The following is a 20,548-nucleotide window of genomic DNA, read 5'->3' on the forward strand; positions in this document are numbered from 1 at the left end:
ACTTATAGTCCTTATTTAGCATTACATTTTGTGCAAGCTTGGTTAAAAATACAAACTACTTTCTTGTTGAAGCATCTTGAGGCAGAGATAACGTTCCAGTTCCACGCTGTAAATCAGGTCGGAGCCTGGTACGGAGGTTGGGTCTCAGAGGTAATAAAATTAACATTAAGACAGCCCACACAAAGGAAAAGAACACACCTCCTAATGCATATATTTAAATGAGGAGAATATGCAGTCTATAAAAAATGGTTTGTTTCACAACAGAAGTTGGAATCTTTTTGTGCTGAGTGAGAGATTCCCGGATGCATCTTCTGTTATTCTTTTGTCTTTTTTTTACTCAGTTCTTTGTCTCTGTTTTGTAATGTCTTGGACTTTTGATAATCTAGGTGAGATGACTATTGTAACATTCTTCTTGCATTGATTTTCTCTGGATAAAACTCTGAATATCTGAAGTCTGACGTCGTATGATTGCTCTTTTCTCTCTGCACACTTACACAGACACAGGAATTCGGGACAAAGAATTAATTAAAGAGCTAAATCAAGTTATTCCTCTTTTTAATTCTTAACATTGTGTACATTTTATTATTATTTATTTATGTATTTATTTTTTGTGATTTTACGCACGCGTGCATGGAAAGTGAGCCGTCCACCGTTTCTTTTATGACCTAAAGAGGCAGGACAAGTGCTTAAAACAAAAACAAAACAAAACAAAAATTCCGCAAGATTGACACGTTTCCACTTTGATGGTTCGAAGTTTGCGTGGGAGCTCTGCGGTTTGGTTCTCACACGGTGCAGCTGTAAGAACTGGCCTGCTCTATTTCTGTCGCGTCAGGAGTCCATTCCAGTAAGCGGGGGAGAGATTCGCCAGCAGAGCTGGAGGGGGAGTAGGAAGGGGGAGGCAGGGGGCAAAGAGCCACAGACAATGTCAGGACACTCTGGTGTCCAAAATGTAACTCGGTTTGGTTCTTCCATAGAGGCTGTAAACACACAAAACCACTTTATATAAACGGTGTTGATAATAGTTTTGTGATTTATTTGAATCCCTCCTGAGAATGGACTGACTTCTTTTACTTTACTCAAGAAGAGATGATGTGAGAGAGACATTAGGTACTCCCTTTCGTCAAGTTCATTTTGACAGGTGCCACGCCCCTTTTACAGGAAGTCCCGCCTTAGATGACCGGATGTCCCTCCTTAGATGACCGGAAGTCCCGCCTTACACCACCCCATCCCTCCCTCCCTTTCGAATGTGACGACGTGCCCCCTCCTCCTCCTCCTATTGATTTTTTCTTTTTTTTTTTAAAGAGTAATACAGCACCAACAACAGTTATTTAACCAAGTAAAATGTATATAATTATATACTAAGCCTAGTGAAGTTTAAAATAGATTTGGAATGTAGATGTTACTTCTGATTCTGTGCCTGTGTTCAGCCAGGCCTACAACGGGGGTCTGAGCTGTGGGTTTGATCAATATAGCTACGATCTATCAATCAATCAATCAATCAAATTTTATTTGTATAGCACATTTCAGCTACAAGGCATTTCAAAGTGCTTTACATCATAAACACAAAACACAAAGGCATGCAACATAGAATAAAATACCAAGTTTTTTTTTTTTTTTTTTTTCCCTCTTCTTTCCCTTTCTTCCCCCTTCCCTTTGACACGGAATTTAAGCGCCTGTTACCGCCGGACTCCGCCGTCCGTTTAACCACGGGTATTCGCCGGGCCCCGTTGCCCACAACAGGAAAAAAAAAAAATTACATTCATATCCACAAAATCAAATCCATACATATTACATTTCAAATGCAACTCTAAACAGGTGCGTTTTTACTTGAGATTTGAAGGAAGTCAGGGTTTCCGCTGTTTTACAGTTTTCTGGAAGTTTGTTCCAAATTTTTGGTCCATAGATGCTGAAAGCTGTTTCTCCTCTTTTGGTTCTGGTTCTGGGGATGCAGAGCAGACCAGAACCAGAAGACCTGAGAGGTCTGGAAGGTTGATACAACAACAGCAGATCTTTAATATATTGTGGTGCTAAACCATTCAGTGATTTGTAAACTAACAACAGTATTTTAAAATCTATTCTTTGAGCTACAGGGAGCCAGTGGAGGGACTTTAAAACTGGTGTTATGTGCTCTATTTTCCTGGTTCTAGTGAGAACGCGAGCAGCAGCATTCTGGATCAGTTGCAGCTGTTTGATTGATTTGTTGGACAGGCCTGTGAAGATGCTGTTGCAATAATCAATGCGACTAAAGACAAACGCATGATGAGTTTCTCTAGATCTGGCTGAGACATTAGTCCTCTAATCCTGGAGATGTTCTTCAGGTGATAGAAGGCCGATTTTGTTACTGTCTTTATGTGGCTCTGGAGGTTCAAGTCCGAGTCCATCACTACTCCCAGGTTTCGGGCCTGATCGCTAGTTTTTAGTTGTAATAACTGAAGCTGTGCATTGACTCTAGATCGTTCCTCTTTAGGTCCAAAAATAATGACTTCAGTTTTATTTTTGTTCAGTTGGAGAAAGTTTTGGCACATCCACACATTTATCTGCTCTAAGCATTTATTCAGTGATTGGATGGGTTCAGAGTCACCTGGTGACATCGTAATGTAGAGCTGTGTGTCATCCGCATAGTTGTGGTAGCTAATATTATTTTTCTGTTATAACCTGAGCTAGTGGAGAATATAAATGTTAAATAAGAGGGTCCTAGGATTGAACCTTGGGGTACCCCACATGTGACCTTTGACCTCTTTGATGAGAAGTTTCCAATTGAAACAAAGAAATCCTTGTTCTTTATGTAGGATTCAAACCAGTCGAGCACCGAACCAGAGAGTCCAACCCAACTCTCCAGTCGATTCAGTAATATGTCATGGTCGACAGTGTCAAAAGCTGCACTGAGGTCCAACAGAACCACCGTGGTTCTGCCACAGTCCGTAATTATATGGATATCATTGAATACTTTTACGAGGGCAGTCTCCGTGCTGTGGTGAGCACGAAAACCAGATTGGAAAGTGTCAAAGCAGTTGGTCATCATGAGGAAACTATTTAATTGTTTACACACAGTTTTTTCAATAACTTTGCTGATGAATGGGAGGTCAGAAGTCGGCCTGTAATTCTGCAATAGTGATTTGTCCAGATTGTTCTTTTTTAACAGTGGTTTGATGACTGCTGTTTTCAAAGCCTGGGGGAAAACGCCTGATGTGAGCGATGAGTTTACGATTTGGATCAGATCAGCAGCAATAACAGGCAGGACTGTCATGTTTTGATTAGCTCGGCGAACCCACATGCGCAAAACACACTCAGGAGGGAGAGGTAAGTGCAGTGAGATTTATTGCAACAACAAAAATGTGACAGTGAGGGTTGCAGGGAGGAACAGGCGGCGGCGTCGCAGGAAGGTGGATTGGAGAAGCGGTTCTCAGGAGCCACAGGGAGGATCAGAGCACGTCTCGATGAATCTCCTGGCCAACGAGAATCCAGGTGGAACAGACTGCCAGGAGAACACGGGAAACAGGACCTGAAGGCGGATGACAGGAAAGCGTTAGGAACCAGATCTGGTTGGTCTGAGGTTAACTTAGCACAGGTTCTACCATAGGCGAGCAACACTCTGACACTGGAGTGTTGGCATGATCTTCCAGAAGTACTCCTCCCGATGAAGTGAGTGGCCACAGGTGTGCAGGAAAAAACCACCAGTCACGCCCCCACGCAGTGTCGCGACGCCCCCTGGAGGAGAAGCTGAAGGCGCACCTCCAGATTCACAACAAGGACTTTCTTAAAGAAATGTGTGGGAAGGACATCCAGACAGCAGGAGCTTGAACTTAATTGACTTATAATTTCTTCTAGAGTTTTATAATTAAGTAGTTGAAAATGGGTCATTTTTTCTGTATTTGTTTTGTTTTGGTACAACAATGGTTCTGGCTTTAGAGTTGATGTGCAGATTAATCCTCTGATTTTTTGAATTTTCTCTGAAAAGAAGCTGGAAAACTTGTTCCAGGCAGCAATAGATTGGAGTTCAGGTGGTAACGTCACAGGAGGGTTTGTGAGCCTGTCAACTGTTGCAAATAAAGTTCGAGCATTATTGATGTTTTTGTTTATGACATCTGCAAAGAAAGCCTCCCTTGCATGTTTTAGTGTTGAGTGATAGTTACGTAGTCTTTCTTTATAGATGTCATTTTGAATGTGAAGTTGAGTTTTACGCCATTTTCATTCTGCTCTGCGACAGAGTTGTCTTGCAGACCGAACTATTTGTGCATTTCTCCATGGAGATTTCTTCATACCAGTCAAAACCTTTACTTTAATTGGGGCAATGGAATCAATGATATATGAAACTTTAGACTGAAAATCATCTAACAACTGATCTACATCATTACAGCTTAAGGGTGAGGAAGGAGAGTAGATTTGATTAAATGTTTCTGCTGTGTTTTCTGTGAAAGAACGTTTTGTGATAGTAGCTGTTTGTCCAAGTGGGTCAAAGAATAAAGAACCTTCAAAGATAACAGCGAAGTGATCCGACAGGGCGACATCAGTTACAGAGACATTGGAAATATTCACACCCTTACTGATAACCAGGTCCAGTGTGTGTCCTTGAGTGTGTGTTGCCTGTTTAACATGTTGTGTTAAACCAAAATTTTCTAAAATATCAGAGAGCTTTTTTGCTCCTCTGTTTTCGGGTTTGTCCACATGAATGTTAAAATCACCAACAATTATTAAACAATCATAATCAATGCATATGAGAGAAAGAAGATCATTCAAGTCAGTAAAGAAATTTTCCACATATGCTGGAGTTTTGTATAAAGTTAGTGTCAAAGTTCGTTTGAAGCCTTTAACCTGAATTCCAAGATACTCAAAAGATGTGAAATGACCCAAAGAGATTTACTACAGTTTATGGTATTTTTAAATATAGAAGCCACGCCTCCTCCTTTTTATTTTCTATTCTCACTTAAAAAATTGTAGTCAGGAGGCGCTGATTCAATGATTACAATTTGGTCATTATCGTCATTCAACCATGTTTCTGTCAGAAACATAACATCAACATTATACTCAGTGATGAAATCATTAATTAATAGAGCTTTAGCACAGAGTGATCTGGTATTTAAAAGTGCTATTTTAAGTGACATAGAGGCCAGATGATTTTCAGTCTGAGGTTCCTTTAGGCAGGGGATCAGCCTGAGGTTTGAATTAGGACCGCTGTATGTCATATTTCTGGTTTTTGTAAATTTTCTTGTAGTGATCCGGACAGGTAATGTCCTGTTCTGCAGAACCCGGGGGCCAGACACATTCTGGATGGAGACAGGTGTAAAGATAATATCTGGTCCCCGGCCTCAGGCCCTGCATCTATGAGATGCAGGGCCTGCGAGAGAGGAATGTACTGTGCATGGAGGTCGTTCTCAGTGACATACGATCTGTGTGTGTGTGTGTGTGTGTGTGTGTGTGTGTGTTAGGTTTTTCTCTGTTTTCTCTCTGTTGAATTCAGAAAATGTCCTGTATAGCCTATCTGACTTTTCTTTTTAAAGAGTAATACAGCACCAACAACAGTTATTTAACCAAGTAAAATGTATATAATTATATAGTAAGCCTAGTGAAGTTGAAAGAAAAAAATAGATTTGTGCGGGGACGGAGATGCTGCTTCTGATTCTCCGGATCAGAAGCGGGGGGACCTCGCTGCTCCATGTACGACCCCCCTGCGATAGAGGAATGTACTAGTTGCATACTTGCAAAACTTGCAGGATGCAGACAGAATGATAAATGAGCCACCTCGGGGGGGAATTCAGAGCGATACTGAATGACAAATTAGCCACCTCGGGGGAATTCAGGGGTCAATGAGGGCATCCAGACCACATCTGGTTTTTTTTTCTTTTTTTTTTTCTTTTTTTTCTCAGGTTATCCCTCTTTGTCTAAAGAGTAATTACCTTCAGTTATCTGTGAGCGACACACGCTTCAGAGAGAATCAGAACTGCAGCAACAGTGAGAAGTCCGACTTACTTTTGGTATAACATAATTCGTAAACTAGTCTTTTTAAAAAAAAAAAAAAGAAAAAAAGTATTATTCTGAATTATGTCTGGTTGTGTTGAAAAACAGGTTGCTGCTTTAATAAGCTCGCAGGGCCAAGCTACGCTTTTCGAACGTAAGTAAAAAATTCTCTCTATTTTTAAAAAAAATCTCTGTATTAAAATATATCGAAAAATGTTTTCTATCTCAATAGTTTATTGTTTTATTTTATGTAGGTGCAGCGGGTGAAGACGCGGACCGCGTTTTTCTTCCATACGATATAAGCGGTAATTTTATATTTAACTAATGTTTATAATCAAATTCAGAAAATTATTTAATTAATTAATTAATTTTCTGAATTCGATTATAAACATTAGTTAAATATAAAATTACCGCTTATATCATCATATGGAAGAAAAGCGACGTCCGCGTCTTCACCTGCTGCATCTACAGAAAATAAAACAATAAACTATTCAGATAGAAAACTTTTTTTTTTTAAGTTATAACAAAGAAATAAAAAAAAAACTCTTACCGGCTCTGGCCGACTCTGAACCCCTGAATTCCCCCGAGGTGGCTAATTTATCATTCTGTCTGCATCCTGCAAGTTTGCAAGTATGCAACTAGTACATTCCTCTATCGCAGGGGGGTCGTACATTGAGCAGCGAGGTCCCCCCGCTTCTGATCCGGAGAATCAGTAGCAGCATCTCCGTCCCCACACAAATCTATTTTTTTCTTTCAACTTCACTAGGCTTACTATATAATTATATACATTTTACTTGGTTAAATGACTGTTGTTGGTGCTGTATTACTCTTTAAAAAGAAAAGTCAGATATACAGGACATTTTCTGAATTCAACAGAGAGAAAACAGAGAAAAACCTAACACACACACACACACACACACACACACACACACACACACACACACACACACACACACACACACACCCACACACACACACACACACACAGATCGTATGTCACTGAGAACGACCTCCATGCACAGTACATTCCTCTCTCGCAGGCCCTGCATCTCATAGATCGTAGCTATATTGATCAAACCCACAGCTCAGACCCCCGTTGTAGGCCTGGCTGAACACAGGCACAGAATCAGAAGTAACATCTACATTCCAAATCTATTTTAAACTTCACTAGGCTTAGTATATAATTATATACATTTTACTTGGTTAAATAACTGTTGTTGGTGCTGTATTACTCTTTAAAAAAAAAAAAGAAAAAAATCAATAGGAGGAGGAGGAGGGGGCACGTCGTCACATTCGAAAGGGAGGGAGGGATGGGGTGGGTGTAAGGCGGGACTTCCGGTCATCTAAGGAGGGACTTCCGGTCATCTAAGGCGGGACTTCCGGTCATCTAAGGCGGGACTTCCGGTCCTCTAAGGCGGGACTTCCTGTAAAAGGGGCGTGGCACCTGTCAAAATGAACTTGACGAAAGGGAGTACCTAATGTCTCTCTGATGTGAAACAGCATGTGACTCATGGCACACTTTCACGGTATGGTGCTCAAGATGGCATCAAAGACATATCATAACGCCCCTTGATCAGTTGGTTTTATTCTGCTGCTGCTGCGAAAAGTAACTTTCATCTTTATCTTATCGAAAACTGTGTCTAAGTGAAATAACCTGCGAACTATTTAACACTGGCGGAGAGGAGAAGGATTCTGCCTTCTCCTCCTCGTTTCTAAGTGTCCACTCTGATGTCTGCCTGTGACAGAGTAGCGAAAGTGAAAGCAGAGACCGGGCTGGTTTGAGAAATCAGGTGCTTTCCTCTCAACTGGTACATTTGAGCTATTTTTAGCTATTTTCAATTAAAATGTGCCTCCTTCTCAAGTCAAAGGGCAATTTAGTTGCTTTGAAAGTGCAACAGAGGAAGACTTCATTTGTACTTTAGATCATTTGTCAAAGGTGATCGCTTTGCACTTTGCTTGAGTGATTCATAAGTAAAGCTTCTTGTTCCTCAGAGAGATTAGTGATTTGGAGATTATAACTGATGAACCTAACTGTCAGTTAACCATCAACTTCTGACAAATGTCATGTCGTCGTCAATGATTATTACTCCGCAAGCAGTGTTGAGAAATGAGTCAGCAACAATCTGATTAATAGGGAATCAATTAAACATCTCTGTGGCAAGCTCCTGTTCAGAAGTGCCTCAGTGGATGCCACAGTTGGCTGCATAAGGGTTGACAAATTTTATGCAGTCCCTAAATACTTTATACATCTGCTGCTTTTTGTCTCCTTGAAGGATAATAAACAGGAAACAGTCATCAGCTAAATTTCTGCTCTGAACAGCTCCAGTTTAAGTCTCCAGCTGGATGTCTACTAAGCACAAAACCATACTTGATGTACTTAACTATTCTACTACCACATTCAATGAAAGGTGGACTAAAGTTAGACTCCATTCCCCTGTTTTATAAATTACCTTATAGTTCATTTTTAAATATCCAATAAATTGATGTAAAAGGAGGTTGAAAAAGACAATGCTGTCAAGAAATAAATTAATACAAATCAACATATTTGTTTATATTAGAGTTGGAAACACCTTCATCAGTGTCAGCCATTAAGAAAAGAAATATCTGTCATAGAAAACAAACTTGAGCTAAATGTATATAAACAGAGTCACTAACAAAAGTGGCCCCAAAATAGATCCAGGTGGAGCTCCGCATTCCCACACAACGCCAGTAGATGTCAGTGCAGTGACCTCAAGTCATTTGTCAATGATGGTGAAGATAAAGTCATTCATTATTTATTTATTCCAGTCTTTACCTTACCAATTATCAGGCATTTACACTTTCATCAGCCAACTGAAGCGCAACCATTTTATTACATTTTCTTTTGACTTTGCACTGATGTTCGAACGACATATTCCATTTTTAACTTCCACAATCACTCAGTTTTTAAACATATTAATCTATTCTCTTTTCACTTTGTCTTTGAATACTGTCTCTTTCGTCCTTGTGACTCATTTACTTCACATTCTGATTAGGTCACTGAACCCACAGTGGTTTACAAACATCCTCTGTGAGTCCCCTCAAATGCTGTAACAGACAACGTGGCTTCAAGTGCAGCGACGACTCATATCACAACACAGCATATGGCACATTAAAACGATAAAGAAAGGTTAAAAGTATATTTTTGGCTCAATTCTTGTCTTGATGTAAACCGGCGACGTCAAAAGCTTAAACACGAGCTGAGCATGAAAACAAATAATGTATTCACAATATTTACTGGGAATAATGTAAATGTGGGGTCAGAGGTCAATGAAATAAGAAACAAAAATGAAACGCAGTCCTGATTCAGGTGTCTGATTTGTTTTGGATGTCTCTTCTTTTTGTTCCAGAGTCACAAATCCTTTCCCTTCATGCGGTGCTGAAATGAAGACAGCACCGTGTTTGGGAAAGGCTGACTGAGTCGGCGCTCTGGCGATGAAAAGCTTTTGTTGTATACTGACCCCTTCTGCTTTAAGACTGCATTGCATTGCTTGAAACAGGGGAGCATGAGCACAATCCAGTCAGCTGTGAAAAATGCAAGATTCATTTAATGAAGCTTGTAATAACGTTTGTGATTCAGATTAAAGGCGAGCAGATTTCTTGAGTAACCCTAAAAGTTTCATTTCTGCCTCATACCCGTTTTGCTTTGTTGCACATGCTTAAGCTTTGATTTCATGTCATAATAAACACTGGCATCAGTTTTTTAATGCGAGCAGTTAATGGAGATTAAATCCCTGATGTTTGCCAAAAGGTCCTCAGTCAAATTTATCAAAGAAATCCCATAAAAACACATCAGATGAATATGTGAGCACTCAATCAGTAGGGTTATTCTGAGAAGGATTTACAAGTTTACAGTTCTCACTCTGCCTCCGTGCAATAATGAGCACATTATGACCCAAACGGGTCGGGAGTGAGAAAGGCTACTTTGTGAGTGACTCCATTGAGTAGGAGGGTCATGCAGGCCAGTCCTGGATATATGGCAGCAATGTTTCCCTCATCCGAGTCACAAGCTCCTATATTTGTGTTGTCTTTGTCGCGCCAGCACAGACCACTGGTTGCCCCTCGTAGGACTGGAGATAAAGGTAAAGAGCTTGTGTGTCTGCAAAGAAGGTCAGATTTAAAACCTCAGCATCAGCATGAATGAGTGTATCCTACTGACGAGCTGTCTCTGATAACAGTTCTGTCTGATTTGCTTCTAATGCATAAGAAAGAGCCATAAATTTTGCATTAGTGGACATTAGTTGAGGATCAACAAGGTCGTGATTAGCCGCGTGATCATAAAGCTGCAGATCACGTGCGTGGGTGCTGTTATTTAGTTAAGCATTACCCCTTGTCTCTCTGGAAATGGTATCTCAGCTGGAGAGATCCGGCCTGAGCGCAGATTCGGTCACAGGTACTTTGACCATCCGTGCCGGCCGCCTTCCTGTTGCGCTTGCTCGCCTGCTTTCTGCCCGTTGAAGTGAATGCCAGGAGGGATTAGGTGATCTGAAATCCCATGATTGGAGAAGGTAAATGCTACCTCTCAGTGAGCAGCTCCACGGCCCGCCGCATACATGAGCCATGAAAGCTGCTTTGTCCTCCGCTAAAATAAAAAAAAGAAAAAAGAAAAACTCTGAGGGGCTGAAAGCCCGGTGCGCTCAGTTTCTTTAGGTTACCGATGAAAGCCCGGATCTTGAGAGGCACTCAGCAAACGACGTGTTCAGGAGACACAACGCAGGTTTGCAAACCTAATCAAAGACAAGCAAATGCTGGGAATCTGCCGTCCCTTTGCAGGTTTCTTGTTCTTTTCCAGGGAGACAAAGTCTTGCAGATACGTGGACCTTGAAGTATCAAATTATCTGGCAGGCATTATCATCAGACATTTATCAAAGTTACGAATCTTAACAGCAGTATAACTGTAAATATCCACCAGGAAACAGGGAAAACTTGTCACCCTTTTCTGCTTCTCTTCCTATGAATAAAGTCGCTTTCTCTGTCATTAATTTCATCTAATTCAAACTCTGATTCTGACATATTTCTTACCTGACATGTTTATCGGATTTCTGCTTACTTTTCAAACACGGTGACACTCGAGTTATTTTTTACTCCAACACAAACAAAAAATCAAATGAACAGATATGCATTCGACCTCTTCTGACCTCTGTTTGCCTTTGATTTCTTGTTTTTTTTTTCTTCATTTGTTTTCAGAACTGATTGATTAGGACCTGAAACAGTGACCTGAACAGCTGCACTAGCTCTGATGTGATAACTGCATGACTGGGTTGAGACCACTTTGTAAGACCTCTGCATTTATTTATTTATTTTAGAAAAACTTCTCAAGGAAGTAATAGCGCATGTAAACAATGACTGATTAAAGGGCAATCGGTAAACAGGGCGTAGTTTTCTGTCCTGTGGACTGCAAAGGAAATTTCTTTCATCAGCACTCTCATATCTTGGGGAGATAAAGGAGGTCACATATAAAAGAAATATATAGTTTTAAGGGGATGACGGAACCTGTCGTGTCGTCTCAACACACCTGTGAGGCAGAAACCTACAAAGACGTGAGTGTTCAGTTTTTTACATCTCATTCTCTGACGCGTTCTGTTGCCGTCTTCTCAGAAAACTAATTTTTTTTCCTTGCTTTTTTTCCTGTAGAATCATCCCACATTTTTCCAATGAAAAAAAAAGACACCATGCTCTGAAATCAGTGATGTTTCTTGATAGGGAGAGCTGACCTGGCAATCATTTACTGACACATCCTCTGATCTGCCCTTCCTTTCCTTCTCCTTTCACAAATTTGCTCTGCCCGTCTTCACAACATCAACCTGCTCTCCCGCCTGTGGGTCCTCATATAATCCCCCTCACCGTTTTGATCCGAACCCCAGGCAGAAGCATGCCGTGTGGTGTGGTCAAGTCCTTTCTGGTGAGTCTTTCTCGCAGGAAGCCCATCGAACCCGATGGGGAAGAGTCCACTTTCAACCGATGCCTGACCACCCTGGACCTGATCGCCCTGGGCGTGGGGAGCACCCTGGGAGCCGGGGTCTATGTGCTCTCCGGAGAGGTGGCCAGAGACAACGCAGGACCCAGCATTATCATTTCCTTCTTCATCGCTGCCTTGGCGTCTATATTTGCCGGACTTTGCTACGCGGAGTTTGGGTCCAGGGTTCCCAAAACGGGCTCGGCTTACCTTTACAGCTATGTGACTGTCGGTGAACTGCTGGCTTTCATCACTGCCTGGAATCTGCTGCTCTCCTATGTCATAGGCAAGTATCACATTCTTTACTGAAAGTGTTTTTTTGTTGTTGTTTTTAAAGTATAAATTACTTTATAAACGTTCATTTAGAAAACAAAATGTTCTTTTTTTATTAATTTGTCCAAAATTCATGTTGGTCATTCTTTTTTCTTTTTTTTATGGTAGAATATATTTATTTCATTTGCTGACTCTTGACCAGTTCTCATAAGCTTATCTTATTTTTTCCCACTTGATTAAGCAGAAGTGCTTTAATGATCGCCATGGGAAGGAAACGTTTCCATCCAAATTTTCTGTTTATGACAGCACTAAAATGGTGACTCAGAATTATCATTTTATGGCCCTTTTTTCTGCTCAGGAACATCAAGCGTTGCCCTGGCGTGGAGTGGGACGTTCGATGACCTGATCGGGGGGGTCATATCCAAGTACCTTGAGGAAAATGCGTCCATGGGCCTTCCTGGATTGGCGCCTTACCCAGATGTCTTTGCAGCTGGTCTCATCTTGCTGCTCTCAGGTACAAATTGATGCGTCCTCGATTAATGCGAGAAAACTGCACGGCAATTTAAACGTGTCAAAACTAAATCTGCTTTTTCGTGAAGGCATATTGGCGTTTGGGGTGAAAGAGTCAACGACCATCAACAAGATCTTCACGGCGGTCAACATCTTGGTGCTGCTGTTTGTGATCATCTCCGGGTTTATCAAGGGGAACCTCGCCAACTGGCAGATCAGCGAAGAGGCTCTGATTAACGCCACAGCACAATTCAAGTAAGAGCGAATCCAACTTGTGTTTCTTTTACTGACTAAATCCTGGGTCAGCTGGGTCCAATCATCAGTTTGTTTAATTAACTTATTAGGGTTGGTTTCTGGGTTAAGTTTCAACCCAAGTGACTCATGTCTGAAGCCACAATAGGGGCAGTTTTAGAGGTTAGAAAAAAATCTATAATCTGAATTACTAAACATGTAATGTGATTAAAATTGATAGTTTTTATTATTATTATTATTATTATTATTATTATTATTATTATTATTATTTTACACTTGTGCTCCTCAAATTAAAACAACAAAACGCAAACTTGGCGTCAAAGTTACTTACTTAACCAATTTGTACCATTTTGTCCTTGCTTATATCAATTTCATATATATAAACAAGATGTTTAAAAATCATGTACTTAAACCATGAACTATAAGGACACATGGTCAAATTTCTTGAATGATTGATGTTTGATAGACCAGTTGTACAATCAATTATCGTTTTATAGTTGTTGTCTTATCGAACAAAAATAACTCCAATCGCAAACTGGCATCAGCATTCATTCATATGGCAATATTTTTTACACTAGACTATGAATATAGAAAATAACTTTAAGTCATCCGTTGCTAAAGCGGATATAAAATGTCCAATGCGGCAGGTAAAAGGTTGCACATGGATAGAACGAAGATTTCACCACTTCATACCTGGAAAGACTTGGCAAAAGATATTCCTTCTGCAGAAGAGCTGAAGAAATAGCAACCAATAATAGCCCTAATTAGACTCTGTATATATTGATTTTATGAGCAATTATTTGGACAAAGTGTGAATGTTAAATATCATGTTTGAGTTAATTACTTCAGATGCTAAAAGGCTAATGTTCTCCTCAATAAACAGACATGATTTCATTAAATTTTTTTGTTATATCCTTCTGTGGAATCTGACAAAGTTGCTATGTAGTTTAAATGGTCTGCCTGTAAAGAAAGATGAATCCCCTTCCAGTCTTTACTCTATACAACAAACTTTTTGTCCATATATATAGAAACTGTGCAAAAGTTTCAAAACACCAACTTTTTCATATTTTCATACGCTCCTGATGAATGGTTAGGCTTTCCTAAATTTCATTTCACCGGTTTAGTTTTGGAATATCGCCACTCATTTTCTGTCCTATGGTTTTAGCTGACCATTCAACATAAAGTTTGTGCTTAGAAAAATTTGAAAAAATTTTTTTACAAATCTTATCTAAAACAGCCTCTTTGCATTTCCCTTTAAGTCTAGTCAAAATGACGTTCTTAAATAATTTCCGAGTTAAAAAACCAAAAAAAAACCAAAAACAAAAAAAAGAAAAAAACAAACAAAACAAATGACTGTCTGAAATAATCAAATACTGGACTCAAAATGGGTTGAAAATAACCACAGCCAAACAAAGTAATAATAATATCAATAACAATGATAAAGACTGAAGAAACATTAACCTAAAACACTCTCAATAATTCTACGTATTGCCGGCTTCTTGGATTCCAATTGTAAAGAAATAAGTGACAGAGTTGTAAGTACATCAGTATTACCTTCCTGCTTATCTGACTCTGAGTAAACATAAAATCATGCCCTGTCTTCATGCAGCAACCTGAGCAGCACCCTCAATGTAACGAGCAAATACGGAGTGGGGGGATTTTTTCCTTATGGCTTCAGCGGCACGTTGGCAGGAGCTGCAACGTGTTTCTATGCTTTCGTTGGCTTTGACTGCATCGCCACGACAGGTAAAAGGAGCGTTCGTCCTTTTATGGCCAAATCGTCTGAACATTTGACAACTAAGATACGAGTGAAATACAGATAATGATATTTTTAATGCAATAAAACAAAGTATTGCAGCTACCATTAGCACTGCTGATGCCTTTTGAATGATGTTGTAAAGTTTTACAGACAAGGCAATAAAGTGTATCAGCAAAACTATTTTCTGAAACTGTGATATGACACTTTAGTAGACCCGCATGATCATACAGTGAATTTACAACCTATTAAGCCCTAAAGCTCTTTAAATTGCACTGCAGTTTCCTGTTTGGTTTACAAAAGATAACTCCCAGAGAGGATTTACAGCGGCGGAGCTTCTGTATCTATCAAATATTGCCTCACAAAGCACACCTCTTCTGCCCTTTTCCAGGTGAGGAGGTGAAAAACCCTCAGAAATCTGTCCCTGTGGGCATCGTGGCTTCCCTCCTGATATGCTTCCTGGCCTACTTTGCGGTGTCCGCTGCCCTCACCTTGATGATGCCCTACTACATGCTCAACGAGAAGAGCCCTCTGCCAGCGGCCTTCAAATACGTTGGCTGGGGACCCGCCAAATACGCCGTGGCTGTGGGATCGTTGTGTGCCCTGTCCACCAGGTCTGGATCCTCACAGAACACGTGTGGATTCAGAACAATCCACACGCGTTCAGGACACAGAACAAATGCTGTCATGTCTCGGCACTAATAAAGTAATTACTAGTGATAAAGCTAGAGAGAGGCAGCGACCATGGACTACGCAGGAAAAAAAAAAAAATACTGAATATAGTTTGCAAAGCTTTGGTGGAAATAATAAAAATATGTTATCCCTGATTGGCCGAGCCTTGTCCAGCAAAATTTCAACTGAACATGGTCAGTGGAGTTTGAAAGTACGGCTTTGTTTTGGACGCGTTTGCAGGCTTCAGTCCACAGCTAATGTTGCATTTGATGAGCCTCAGTAGCCCTGCCTCTGCCCTGAAGACGACGTCCAGCTGAGTTCAGCATGTTGACAAAAACCTGTGGAGTTTTCACATTTTTTGTGATTAGTGACCAAGTTAACTACAGTACGCAAGAAGAGCCAATAACAATGTGTTTCTCACCCGTTTTATACAATCAAACACTAAAGGACAAAAACAAAACGGTGAAGTACTGTGTCTGCTCCAATGTGATAAAAAAATAAATAATTCCTGCAAGTTTCAGGATGTTTCGTGTGTAAACATTATGGTACATGAACATGGAGTTGGTGTCAGACATTCTCAGACAGAGTAATTTGATTTCCAAAGTCGGGCTAGATGCGTAATTTGTTTTGGTAATCCAGGCATAAATACTAAGCATTCAAGCAGCTGAAAAAAAAATCGCGATCCAAGTTTGTGTGAACAATCAATTCAAATGTTATGATTCTGGGACAACCATTCAAAGTCATGAGAGAAGATGCTAAACATAGTGAGTGCTGAAACAACAGCCATCGTTCATATCAGTTTGCTCAGGGGTCAAGAAAAAGAATGCTGACCAAGAAACTTTTATTTAAATCAAGTGAAACCAATCAGTCTTTCTGTTTGTGAGGCCCAAACAGTCATAATGGTGTTGTTGTTTGACCCTGATTGCACTTTTTTCTGCAGCCTGCTGGGCTCCATGTTCCCGATGCCTCGGGTTCTCTTCGCCATGGCAAGAGATGGACTGCTTTTCCAGCCTTTGACCAAAGTCACTGCCAAAGGCAGTCCCGCTATAGCCACCATATCGTCTGGAGTTGTGGCAGGTGCAGAAATTCAGGCTGTTTCAAAAAGTTTGCACTGGTGTTTATAACTTGAACTCAAAGTGACATTATGCGTCTCTTTACGTTCATACATTCAGCCATTATGGGTCTCCTGTTTGACCTTGAAGCCCTGGTGGAAATGATGTCCATTGGTACTCTGTTTGCCTACACACTTGTAGCAATATGCATCCTGATACTGAGGTACGTTTGTGAAATTTCTTTTTCTGAATGTTTGACCTACAAATCCCACACTGAGCTGATTCTGCTTCTGCTTTAAAAACTATCATAAATGGCTGCAAGTAGTCATAAATTACACCGAAAGAAGATGGTGTGGCACCATGTGTGTGAATTAGTTTGAATATCTTATGTTGGTGATTAGTATGCTTAGCAAAGCATTACTAAAAACTGTTTCTGTGTGCTTTCTTTAGAAAATGCAGATCATAACCCTAATTCAGAGATTTCCAAAAGTTAGTTTAGATTAAGTAAATAAACTTCTGATTCAGCTCACGAAGCATTTTCTCTCCATATCTCTGTTTCCTAAACTTATAATTCTCAGTTCCTAAGATCAAAATGTGTCCTTTTTGTGTACAACAGGTACCAGGCTGCCCCATCTGAAGACACGGACCTGCAGGTCAAAGAGCCAAACCCCAAGTTTCAGTTCCTGAAGCCTCCCTCATCTCCCGACTCTGTCACAGCACGAAGAGTCACAATCCTAACTATAAGTTCTGGTAAGAGACGCCAGAGTTTTCAGTGGAAACATTCCCTTTCTGGTTCATGGTTTGATCGTTGCTCTTCATTCGTCTCTGTGCAGTTGTATGTGTGGTTGCACTGTGCGTCACCTTGACTCAAGCCATTGATGCTCTGGTCAACGCAGAGGCATGGTGCATGGTGCTTGTTTGCATCTTTTCCTTCCTCCTGCTTCTCATTTTAATCTTCATCTGGATTCAACCACAGAATCCCACAAAGGCAACTTTTATGGTAAGGGTATCTAAAGTCAAGTTGGTGTGGGACAGTAAAATCATTTCAAAAATAATAAATGGATTCCACAGGAAGTGACATCTCTAGAATCATGTTTCACAAGTTTTAAACTTAATTTTGACTCAAAATCAAAAATGCTACTAATGATGACTCATGCTCTGTAGACATCAGGACTTTCATCATACTGGTTGAAAGTTAATGGTGAAGACATACTGATTGGAATCTTTTCTTTTATTTGTGTAGAATAAGTCTGTTGGAACAAGTTTATCAATGAAGAGGGAACCAGAATTTCTCCAAAATCAGACAAAAAGACTCATTGCTAGGTCTAGCAAACACTTTGATTTTCTGTTTTAAACAAAATAAATTAGAAAGTGCGTACTTTGATTTATAATACCTGGAGAATCTTATACAGGCCCATGCCTACATTGAAGTTGACTTTGTGAAGAACATCATTATAAAAACCCTTCTAACTCAGATTTTCATTTTAGGTGCCATTTCTGCCAGCTCTCCCTCTACTGAGCACGCTCATCAACATCTACCTGATGGTGCAGTTAGGTTCAGCCACATGGCTGCGATATGCTATCTGGATGTTAGTGGGTAAGATTTATTCCCTTTTCTTGTCGCTTCAGTCATTTGAAAACTTTGCCATCCCTGGTGATGTTGAGCAACCTCCCCCCTCATCCCCCTCTCTGCAGGGTTAGTTATCTATTTTGGCTACGGAGTCCGCAACAGCGTTCAGAGGAAGCGACTCAGGACCGACCGGACCAACGTCGAAACAGTCAGCAGCAAAACAGACGCGCACATAATTAGAGAGGAGAAGTTCTGAGTCCAAAGGGGGTGAAGACAGACACACTGAGATGCTACAAAGAGTCACTATGTAATAACTGTGTAACTAAATTCTACATGCATCGATTAGTATCAACTTTTGTGGGTGCTACTGACCAAAAGTGCCAGTAAGCAGGTTTGCTGGACATTTAGTAAGAAATGTCCAAGTTTTTTTGTTTTTTTGTTTTCTTATCTGAAACTGAGTTACATCTTCCCAGTCAGATATTTATACTGTGTGACACATAACTGAATAATCAGCATGTTTAGCTTCAGAGAAACTTACTGTACTTCCTAAAATGCCTTGGAGAGAAACAAATATTTTAAAGTGAAATAAATTATTTAACATATTTGTGTCAGGTTCTGTGTTTTTCTGTGTTTAATTCTGAGTTTCTGTGTCCTGAGTTCTCCTCGTTGTCCTGTCTTCCCCTTGATTGTTCCCAGGTGTGTCTTGTTCTCCTGATTACCCTCAGTGTATTAGTCCCTCCTGTGTCCTTTGTTCCTGGTCGGGTCCTTGTCGTTGTTTGTCAGATTGTCGTTGTTTGTAGTATTTTGTCATTTTCTGCCGTCCTTTGTTTTCCGCCTGTTAGACCAGTTGCTACCGGCGTGAGCCCTGGTTTCCGCTCAGCCGTGCTGCCTGGCCGCGGACTCTGTTGACTGTGTTTTTGTGGATTATTTTCATTAAATTACTCACCATTCACCTACCTGGGTCTCCAGCGTCTGCCTCACCACCACCATTTCATGACAGAAGGACCCGACCAGAAAATACGGTGAGGCGCGCTGACTAACATCATGGACCCAGACGGTATAGAAGAGCTACTCCGAACGATCCGCGAGTATGAAGAGTCAAGGAGTACGTCCACTTTCGCCCTGAGACGGCCTGGGTTCGCCATACGCCTAGGGCTTTTGCTGGACTACTGGGTTCCACGTCTCCAGCACCCAGTCCTGGTGGAGTTTCAGCGGGAGGCAGAGAAGGTGCGCCGGACAGCCTTCTCTGCCATGACTGCAAAGCCTCGGTCTTCCAAGCCGGACTTCCGCTCCGCCAGCCCAGCCCCAGCTCCATCCTCAGCTCCTCGTGCCGCTCCGCCGGCGTCTGTTCCTCGTGCCGCTCCTGCTCCGCCGGACCCCGCTCCGGCTGCCGCTCCTGCTCCGCCGGACCCCGCTCCGGCTGCCGCTCCTGCTCCGCCGGACCCCGCTCCGGCTGCCGCTCCTGCTCCGCCGGACCCCGCTCCGGCTGCCGCTCCTGCTCCGCCGGACCCCGCTCCGGCTGCCGCTCCTGCTCCGCCGGACCCCGCTCCGGCTGCCGCTCCTGCTCCGCCGGACCCCGCTCCGGCTGCCGCTCCTGCTCCGCCGGACCCCGCTCCGGCTGCCGCTCCTGCTCCGCCGGACCCCGCTCCGGCTGCCGCTCCTGCTCCGCCGGACCCCGCTCCGGCTGCCGCTCCTGCTCCGCCGGACCCCGCTCCGGCTGCCGCTCCTGCTCCGCCGGACCCCGCTCCGGCTGCCGCTCCTGCTCCGCCGGACCCCGCTCCGGCTGCCGCTCCTGCTCCGCCGGACCCCGCTCCGGCTTCCGCTCCTGCTCCGCCGGACCCCGCTCCGGCTGCCGCTCCTGCTCCGCCGGACCCCGCTCCGGCTTCGGCTCCTGCTCCGCCGGACCCCGCTCCGGCTTCGGCTCCTGCTCCGCCGGATTCCGCTCCGGCTTCGGCTCCTGCTCCGCCGGATTCCGCTCCGGCTTCGGCTCCTGCTCCTCCGGATTCCGCTCCGGCCTCCGTGGACTCTGCTCCTCGTGCCGCTGCTCCGGCAGCCTCTATCCCAAGTGCTCCTCCCGAGTCCCCAAGTTTCCTTTTTACATGTAAATATGAACATTTTGCATATTTGCTCAAATTCTGTAAATGTATTCCTTAATTTAAAAAAGGAAAAGAAAAACAAAATCAACATTTAATTGTAACCTGGAGTTTGTTGACATAGAATTTTAAGTTAGCACAATACTGCACAGGATAGCTTTGACACATATAAAATATAACATAGAAAGTTAAAGTACATTCTAGGTTCATATAAATTTAGATGAAACTAAAAACAACGGCTCAATCTCTGAAAGGCAGATAAATTCTTAAAAGGAGGATCAGACAGAAAAAACAGAAAACACAGGCCTAGACTCCTTGGATCTCTAGATAAGGAGCCTGTATGCCAGGCAATTAACAAATTCCTGAGCATGGTTCAAAAGTTCACTAGTATCTTAAAACTTTTTATAAATAATTTTATCTATATTAGAATTAACTATATTT

The 20,548-nt window shown here is 41.9% G+C and overlaps 1 protein-coding gene across 2 annotated transcripts; it reads left to right on the plus strand.

The window, feature by feature from the left end:
• Positions 1 to 5,894: 5,894 nt before the first annotated feature.
• Positions 5,895 to 18,616, plus strand: LOC129362459 (cationic amino acid transporter 2-like). Of its 2 annotated transcripts, XM_055033983.1 has the most exons (14): positions 5,895 to 5,972; positions 6,064 to 6,109; positions 11,161 to 11,247; positions 11,838 to 12,215; positions 12,561 to 12,716; positions 12,802 to 12,967; positions 14,574 to 14,710; positions 15,112 to 15,334; positions 16,333 to 16,469; positions 16,565 to 16,667; positions 17,061 to 17,194; positions 17,278 to 17,444; positions 17,933 to 18,041; positions 18,140 to 18,616. In XM_055033983.1, exons 3-14 carry the CDS (start codon positions 11,226 to 11,228, stop codon positions 18,268 to 18,270), a joined length of 1,863 nt encoding a protein of 620 aa, XP_054889958.1. In that variant the 5' UTR covers positions 5,895 to 5,972; positions 6,064 to 6,109; positions 11,161 to 11,225; the 3' UTR covers positions 18,271 to 18,616. The 2 variants fall into 2 exon arrangements, with proteins under 2 accessions (XP_054889958.1, XP_054889960.1); XM_055033985.1 differs by lacking the exons at positions 5,895 to 5,972; positions 6,064 to 6,109; positions 11,161 to 11,247 and adding an exon at positions 11,289 to 11,513 and having other exon boundaries at positions 11,608 to 12,215.
• The last annotated feature ends 1,932 nt before the right edge of the window (positions 18,617 to 20,548 follow it).

Source organism: Poeciliopsis prolifica, unplaced genomic scaffold (genome assembly GCF_027474105.1).
Source record: "Poeciliopsis prolifica strain line A6 unplaced genomic scaffold, Auburn_PproV2 SCAFFOLD009, whole genome shotgun sequence".
NCBI lineage: Eukaryota > Metazoa > Chordata > Actinopteri > Cyprinodontiformes > Poeciliidae > Poeciliopsis > Poeciliopsis prolifica.

What these genes read in the sequence shown, in the direction of transcription:
- LOC129362459 (XM_055033983.1), top strand. Translation starts at nt 11,226, where the DNA reads ATGACTGGGTTGAGACCACTTT. An exon ending in TCTCATCTTGCTGCTCTCAG is followed by an intron (nt 12,717 to 12,801) that starts GTACAAATTGAT and finishes TTTTTCGTGAAG; the next exon opens with GCATATTGGCGTTTGGGGTG. An exon ending in ATATGCATCCTGATACTGAG is followed by an intron (nt 16,668 to 17,060) that starts GTACGTTTGTGA and finishes TGTGTACAACAG; the next exon opens with GTACCAGGCTGCCCCATCTG.